Source organism: Platalea leucorodia, assembly GCF_965183815.1.
Source record: "Platalea leucorodia genome assembly, chromosome: Z".
Taxonomy (NCBI): Eukaryota; Metazoa; Chordata; class Aves; order Pelecaniformes; family Threskiornithidae; genus Platalea; species Platalea leucorodia.
The window spans coordinates 17158197-17167125 of NC_138858.1; the positions used below are offsets into that span (position 1 = coordinate 17158197).

General features: G+C 36.6%; 1 protein-coding gene across 1 annotated transcript in view; it reads left to right on the top strand.

Moving 5' to 3' along the window:
• The window catches only part of NNT (nicotinamide nucleotide transhydrogenase), a 43915-nt gene extending 35317 nt beyond the window's left edge, over nucleotides 1-8598 (top strand). Inside the window, exons 20-22 of the mRNA XM_082336414.1 lie at nucleotides 3912-4030; nucleotides 5001-5116; nucleotides 6396-8598. Coding sequence (XP_082192540.1) covers nucleotides 3912-4030; nucleotides 5001-5116; nucleotides 6396-6545 — 385 coding nt within the window. The 3' untranslated portion in view covers nucleotides 6546-8598. The remainder of the gene's footprint in view (nucleotides 1-3911; nucleotides 4031-5000; nucleotides 5117-6395) is intronic.
• The last annotated feature ends 331 nt before the right edge of the window (nucleotides 8599-8929 follow it).

The window sequence follows — 8929 nt, forward strand, 5'->3', positions numbered from 1 at the left end:
TTTTTCCTTCCTGTTACCTGTTGAATAACAAGTTATTGTCTGTACTGAAAACAGAGATGGAGAGGTGTCAAAACACAAATAAAGTGAATAGGTGGGCAGAAGATGAAGTGAGGCAAAAGCGTTGGGCAAATTATTCTCTGTATATATGGCTTCTGAAGTGTTGAGTAAGCTAAATTAGGCACCAGCCAGATGTTACTTACTTACATCACTCTGTCCAGTTTTGGCATAATGACAGGAATCCTATCTTTACATGGATGAAGTGATCTTGAAAAAGTTCTGCATTGGGTTAGGTAGGTGCTAGTTCTTTCAGTATTGATTACAAGAATGTTATCTAGCCAGTTGTAATAAGGATAGATGCTGACTTTATGAACTGTATGAAAAGTAATTTCCATTCTGTGATTTTTTTTCAAAATAGTTTTTCATGCAATGGCTGTCTTGTTCATAATACTATAATTAACTTCATACTACTTTAAGTAACTTTTTTTTTCCCCCCAAATTAAAATGCTTTTTGTGCTGAAAGTGCTGCCCTAGATATGACGTGTATGTCAGGAGTTTTAGATTTTTAGTCTAAATTTAAAAGAAAATGTTGCACTCATATTACAAGAAAAGATTCAAAATAGGAACTCTTTTTTCAGTCTGCTTTGTTGGCTTTCTAAAGCTAAAAAGTATCCAAAAGAGGCTGATTAAAAAGGCTGAATAGCCTTCCCTGGTACTCATGCTGTTCAAGGAGGTGTACCCTCACATCAGTGTATCTGACAATTGGAGGTGATAAGCAAGCTCCATGTTACACCGTCAGGGTCAAGAGAGAGAATTCCTGGTGAATTCTGTGTTTCAATGGACTACCAGAATAATGTTCAAGTCAGACACAGTGTGATTGTGAATCTTTGTTATGGGTAAGGTATATGTAGACTGAAAACTTAATGTTGTGTAACGAGAAAGTCAAAAAGAGTGTGAGATTTTTACTTGATTTAAAAAACAAACCAGCCAACCTAAGGGAGCTCTTGCATAACTGATATTAAAAGCATATCAAAGAAACTTAGCAATTTTTCATTTTAAAACATTTTTGCCATAAAACATGTCTCTCTTTTAAAGTCATTCATGTTTTGAATTTTTGAATGAGTGAGGTTCACATTTTGAACATCTAGGAGAGCATATGTGACAAAATATTTCTGCAGTAACGCATATAGCTTTGGAGAGCTGCTGCTGTTGTGAGTCAGGAGCAAGATACACAGCTTTTATTAGACATTTTGTGAGCTGTCAAGGATTTTAGCTTATCTCTTTTCCATGCTTACCTGAATTCTGCTTTCAATTCGACATGCTAATTTCACTCCAGATATAAGTAGATCTTCTCTTGTGAAATAATGAAAGCCTTAGAGAAGCACATATTTTTAATTCTTCTTTTTGACACATTTGCACATCCAGTTCTAAGATGTACTGGCACACTACTGTCATATTTGGTTAACAGGCTCTTAGAAACAGACTTCTGGGAGTCACTTCAATGTTTTTCCAAAAAGCTTTTGTATGAGCAGCTTTCTCAAACTTTGTGAGTACACAGTATGTGGTTTCAAGCGGAGTCTGTCAGAAGTCTCTTAACTACTGATGGTTGATGCCATAACTCTTCCTGAACGAAGATGATGTGTCCCTTACTTTTCTTCTTTCTTTGCCTCTTGCCAGGAATAGTGAAGTCAAAGGTGAAATTTGTTCTCTTGGCAGCTTAAAGTTTGGCTTTCCAGCCCTTGAAATAAGATTGTATGTGTATATAGTATTTAATAGAAACCTCACGAGTATTTTGTTTTGTGTATTGCCAAAGCAGCTTTGGTCACAAAGACGTTCAAATAATTTTATTAGAAACAAAAGAGAATTTTGTTGGAAAATCTATTTTCACTGCCAGAGGAGTGATGGGTTTTCTCAAGTGTACTTCAAAATAAGAGTTTTCCTACTGTACTGTAAGTGATTGAATTTGGTACACTTTAGGACCAGCTGCAGTACTACACATGGCTTGTATTACTGAGTGAATGGTGTGACATGTAAGCTGTTAATATTTTGTCTTGTATATTTACTCTCCTTTTTCTGATTCTAGGTATTGTCCTTTGCAACAGGATCCCAAATGTTTGCTAGCTGAATACAATCTATTCTCTTTGTTTCTTTAAAAGCATTCCTTTTAAAGCTAGCTTTTATCCTGCTGTTTGACCTAGAGCTTAAAATTGTGGTATATCTAGTATTATGTGGATTAATCATATGTCCTTAATTTTGTTTCTGGAGTTCCAATTGTCTCATCTTTGCATTGTCTTAATGTTGTTTTGCTGATGGAGTGTTCAGTTGCCCTTTTAAGGATGTATTTGTACAGTGTTAAATTCTCAAGTGATCTCTATTGATTGGACTGTGACTTGTGGACCATCAGTGATGTGTTATCCGCTTCCATTGCAGTGGAGTTGAAAATAAAAATATGTGACAATCCCTTTGTCATGGCAAGTTGATTTATCAGTTTTTCCCTCCTTTCTGAAGAAGTCTGAAGTCCTTTTATTGCATTCCTGACTCACTTGGATTTCTGCTCAGAAATTTCTGTGCAGAAATCCAAGAATGTACAGTTTTGTCTTGGGTATTTTCTGTCTCTTCCAAAGTACATCTAGGCTTCCTTATTAAACATTTAACTATAGCAATATATAGCATTCATCTGAGGTATTTCTGGTGTGCTTGAGTCAGCATTACATTTGGTCATAGCTCCAGAGCTGGAAGGATAGAAAATGCACAGGACAGTAGACATTGATCTGTCTAGTTTATTCAGGGCCAGTACATGAGCATAAAAGTACAATCTGCCGACAAGAAATAGATTTGTGTCTGACCAAAACATGTCTTTGGGAGTTGTACCCAAACCAGTTTAAAATCTCCATTCTGAATTCCATCAGGTTTACAGAACTGCATGCATGCCTTAACACCCCCCACCGCCACCCTGTTTGTGTCTGAATTTTTATAACTCATAAGCAGTGTATTTTCTCTAAGTTGGCTTTGAGCTGTTCTGAATATATTTCTGAAATTGTCATGCTTAAACTGGTATAGCTTCTTAGCTCTCCACCTTCTCACTCCCCCTTTCCCCCCCCGGCCCTGCCCCAAGATAAATCATGAGAAGAAAGAGGCATGTTAACCTAATTCAGCAAAGCATTGTCTTGTGCTTGAAGTAGAGTTCCGACTAATTTTTCTGTTGGAGTGTTAGACTGTGATAGCCATCCATACTCCAGAGATACTTAAGTCGATAAGGTCATTTGCCAAGGGCATTTCTAGGTCTAGGAGTGGTTTTGCTTCAGGAAGGCTGCCCAGTCTTTTGGCCTTTTCATGAAGAGTATTAGATTGTTGCCAGTTCATTTACTCTGTGGTGCTTTCACTTTTCAATGATGTAAGGGACCTGCAAAGCATATTAATGTGGGTGGTGGTTTTGCAGCAAAAAGACTTATTCATAAAAAACCAAAGATATCTGTCACAAGGCTTTAAATATGGTACTGCTTGGAAGGTGGACACCAATGATTGCTGTGTGTGATGTGGCTCAGGCTGATGATTGTAGCAAGACAAAATGGTAAAATAGTCCTAACTTCTTTAGTTTTACTGGGAAATGAGCATATTCTTTTGCATACCTGTTGTGTCAGTCATCCTTTTAACTTTGCAGAAAATGAACAGCTGCTCTCCAGGTGAAGAGTCAAATTTATGGGCTTTGCTCCCTTTCCCACCCACTCGGTTCCCTGCAACACTGGAAAAATAATTTTGATATTGTTAAGGTTTAAGCATTTCTTTTTAATAATTCACGTGTGTGTTTATACTTAAGAACTTCTCAGCCTCTTGTAGATCACAGGTGGCAATTTTACTGTATAAAACAGAATGGTCAGTATGTATTAATGGGGTTGGACTTTCTTTCCTGTTAGGTTTGGTATTCACCCTGTGGCTGGCCGTATGCCTGGTCAGCTGAATGTACTCCTAGCAGAAGCTGGTGTTCCATATGATATTGTACTGGAAATGGATGAGATCAATGAAGACTTCCCAGGTTAGCATGTGAGCTATAAGTTTCCAGTAGATTGGATTTGATCTTGTCAATTTTTATTTCATTCTGTTTTTATATCACACAAGGATTTTAAAAATATAAAATTTCAGTTAGGCCTTTCAGTTTCTCTTTGTGCCTGTTGTGATACCACTGTAGAGGAGCAGAGGTCTTTCTCTTGCAATCTGAGTGCTCTCCCAGCTGATGGCAAGTGAGCACAGTGGAATACAAGAAATAGCCTGACTCAGAAGAAGAAAACTGAGAAGCAGAGAGTACAGACAGATGAAGCAAAGGGAGATACTGAATGCAGGAGTAAAGAAAAGAGTAGATATTGGAGGGAGGTGAAATAAGCCTGTGAAACGTGTTTCCTCCAGATCCAAGAGAACACTTATTTTTTAATCGCTTATAGCTGCGAAATGCTGTGTCTTTTTTGTCGTTGTTACTGCTCCATACAGGAAAACTACTGTTACTTCTTTAGGTCAGGTGTTGTGGATGACTTGACTCTATCATGTCTTGCAAACCAGTGTAGCATTGTACAGACAACTTCTTGCTTTCTTACATCTTTATTAAATCAGAAAGTTGCTGGTAAAAGGTTTTTTGAAAGAATATTCAAAGGAAAAGCCAGGCACAAAGAAATTTGAAGTTGGTGATACTATGTGTGTATGAAACCACATTTAAATACCAAAGGATTTAACTTCTGTTGGTAGAGTGGTCTAATGAGTCCCTTGGTAGGGGGTTGTAGATGCTTGCAGTTTGCCAGAGGTAGTTGGTAGCACACATGGACTCTCACATATAACTTGCCTGATAAATTTGTAAAATATTTGTGTATGAAGTCCCTGTAAATGTTTGTAGAATGTATACTATAAGAGGTTCTTCTGCCTCTGAAGAACAGATTTAACACAAAAATGTACATCAGCCTCAGTGTTCAGGTTTCAGATAATTTTTCATCAGTTTTCTTTTCCTTGTCTTGCTGCAGAAACTGACTTGGTCCTTGTGATTGGTGCAAATGATACAGTTAATTCAGCAGCTCAGGAAGATCCAAACTCTATCATAGCTGGAATGCCAGTTCTTGAGGTCTGGAAGTCCAAACAGGTGAGATTAACAGAGTTGCTTTAGCACCTACCTTAGCTAGCATGCTTTTAAAAACATGTTTCATAGGAAAAACTAACAAGATTCTCCTACTCTTCTGGTTTCCATGAGAAGCTTTTCTGCAAAGTGTCCAACAAAACAGTCAGTACTTTGCAAGTGTGATGCACTGTTCATGATTTTATAATCATCATCAAGTACTTTAGCGAGACTAATGACTGCAGTAGAAAAGACCAATGAAAATGCTTCTGCTAAAAAATGCGGTTAGAATAAATGACGTTCTGCTCAGACCTGAAGCCCTGAGGCATTTCTGTACAAATATCTGCTTTTTTAAGTTTATAGGAAATTTCATTGACAACTTTAATATTGAGGTGGAAAAACAAAAATGAATAATATGCTTAAATAAAAAGAAACAAACAATGAGTGGCTGGGTTGACTAGAGAGCTTAGTCTGTCCAGATCGAACTGACAGTTTAGTTACCTCACCAGTTTTGCTCTTTGAAAGCAACATTGTCTGATCTGAAGTACATATACTTGAGTTTCCTTGATCTGAGATCTTTGATCTCTTGTTCTGAACCCAACTGTAGCCTCAGTTCTTCTGTGCGTTAGCCATTCAAGTACTGAGAGTCATAGGCACATACATTTATCAGTGTTTTGTGTGCAGCTATGTGTTGCAATTTGAGAAATAAACACGTACATGGTTAGAGTTGGTAAAGCTTCACAGTCTCTCTGCTGAAGGTGCAGTGGTTAACTAATTTGACATTTAATAGCTAAAACTGGCTGATATTTCTTTTAGGATTTTTTTTTTTTTTTAAATTAAATCCCATGTATGAAGTAATACATAGTAATAGTCTGGAGAAGTACCAGAGAGCATTGCATCAAGTACTGATGTGAATGCTTATCTGAATTGTGTTGCTGTCAGGGAATTGGTTTCTTAAAATAGTTCAAAAATAAAAACCTTCTATGTTGTAATCATAAGTCCCCATCTTGCTTTGACTTTATTACATGGAATAAAGTAAAAGCATATGAATATGTAGTGTCCAGTCTCTTCATCTGACATGTAATATTGTGTTTAACAATAAAATGTTTCTGAAACTGCTCTGGATATCGGTTTGCCTGCTACATTAAAATTTGAAACACAGTTTTGTAGCAATGAGCACCCCTGCTTTGGCCAGGGATCTCTCTTCCTCTCCCATCGTTTGTGGACGTTGGTTTTATGTTGTCTTTGTTTGAGGGGGGATGGTGGTTGGTTTTTGCTGTTTCAAACATGAACTCTTTATGTGCAGGTCATTGTAATGAAGAGGTCTTTGGGAGTCGGTTATGCAGCGGTGGACAATCCAATCTTCTACAAACCCAATACTGCCATGTTGTTGGGAGATGCTAAGAAGACTTGTGATGCCCTGCAGGCCAAAGTCAGGGAATCGTATCAAAGCTAAATACCGATTTATATTCCACTCATGACTGTGACTACAGTTTTTGTCACAGAGGTTATGGAAAACAAGAATTAGAAGAATCTCTTGCTGTTGTAATGCAGCTGGCATTTGGAGAAGACTGCATTGACTCATAGGAGATGTAGTTCAGTCAGGGAATGTAGGCTTTTATGAAAGGATGGGCACATTAGCCCTTCAAACTAAATCTCCCATGAGGCAATGCATTAAAGAACGAAAATGTGCTTTTTAAGGTTAACATTGAGCTGTTAGAAGCAGGAACTAATAACTCATGGTCATCTTTAAGTAGTTATTGGCTTCCTCCTCCTAACTGTCTGTACTTCTGTCATGGAAATTCACTAAAAAATACTGTGCCAAAATTGTATTCTGTCTTATCATCAAAGCTGTTCTTTGGCCAGCGTGGACAAAACAACTATTTATTTCATCAAAACTTAAAGCAAAATTACAAACAGATGCAAGCAGATGCAAATAGATGCCTACATGGTTTGAGATTCTAAACACAATGTTCTGTTACATCTCTCTAGAAAAATTGAACTGTTTCTTTTGTGGATTGTATGGATGCTGTGAATCAGGAACATTTTAGGAAAGCTACTTTTCTTTAAAATACAGTTCCACTTTTTTGTAGTGCGCACTTACATTATGTAAAACGAAACACAGAATTTCAGGGACCTGCCAAGTGATCTTCAAGCCTGACAAGGAAATGTACACTTACTTGCACTGCTTTACTGTTTTAAGCAGCTGCTAAATTCTCCATCTTTTCCAGTTGTTGCCTTTTTAAGTGTCTGAGGAAAAATATGGTCCAGTTCTGCACAGGCAGAACATCTTGGATATATGATCTGTTCACAGAATTTGGACCACAGTGTTTCAGTTTATGTTCACTTAGACTTTTGACTGTATTTGCTACTTTAAAATCTAATGATGCTTTCTTAAGTAACATTTTTGTGATGCTGGAAAGGGCACTTTTGAACATATTTAAGATGCTGGAGTTTATTAGAATTTTTCTAAATAAATAAGCTATTGTTTGGACAGCACAGAAACATACCAAACTTAAAATCCAATGTTTTGATTATTTGACTTCTCCCTAATATAATTAAAAGCACTGTTAAATTCCCCTAAGTTCAGCAAAGAATTAAATTAAATTATGACATAGATTGCTGTTTTGTTTTTATTATGTTAAGTGTACTTGAGTGGAACTCAAATATTTGCCTAATAAAATGAATTTATCATGTTTCCATAATGATGTATCAGCTGTCCATGGTGACGAAGGCTAAATAGAAATGGCTGTACTTGTGTTAGAAAGCATTCATATCAGGGGAAGACAAACTATTATGAAGTCAGTCTTGACATTAATCCATCTTTATTGATAGAACAAACATTTTTTTATTACACCATGTGTAGAGACCTCATAAAATATAGTATTTCTACTTGGCTACCTCTGTTTTTATGTGAAGATCACTTAAAACACAGACTTTGAACAGGTAATGCATTAAGAAATGTAACAATTGATGAAAGAAGCTACCCTTTTTGCAAATCTCTTTTATATAATTTTAAATAAAAATTATCATGTAAGCATTAGTATGTTGTACACTGCAGGAAAAGACTTGTAAGTAAATTTTAATTTAAAATATCGCGGCAGCTATATTTGAATGTAGCATGTATGGCCTCTTGATTTCATTGTATTCAACTTTTCTTCTAGGTCCGCATAAAATAGGAGGTAAATGGGAGAAGGGGAAAGACAAGGAAATAATCCTCTATCTCTCTGCCTTCCAGCTCAGCAAAAAAAGGGATTTGAAGGGATTTAACATGGGAAAGTATTAATTTTTGTCTTGTCAAACTTGAAGCATCTAACTGCGGTATGCAACATGTCTCTGCTTACAAGTAGCTAATATAAGACTTAGCTTTTCCTTTGTATTTGGAAAAAAACCCATACTATTATGTTGGATCAGAGGTACCAGTGTTATCTTTAAAACTGTGCTTTACCATGGAACACCAGGTAATAGTTGAAGCGCTAATAAAAAGTTGATTATTTTTCTTTATTGATCACTGTCTCTTTTCTCTGCTGTTGTGTTTTTCCTGAGTAGGTAAGTGGTCTGAGATGCTTTCTGGGAGTTAGAAGATCAAAATGCCACCAAAGGATGTTGAGATTGAAGAATGTAGTGAAAAGGAACCATAGTGAAATATGCATATTTCTTTTTCAAATTTGAAGCGTTCTTTAAAATACTCATTCTAGGTATGACTGACGTCACCTGACCTTAGCAACTTCACTATGAGCTCTTCTAGTAAATGAAGAGGGTTAGACGCTGAAACAGTTGATCCCAATGTGTTGCCTTTTTGACTTCGGAGGAAAAAAAAAAAAAAAAGCTGTAAGAACT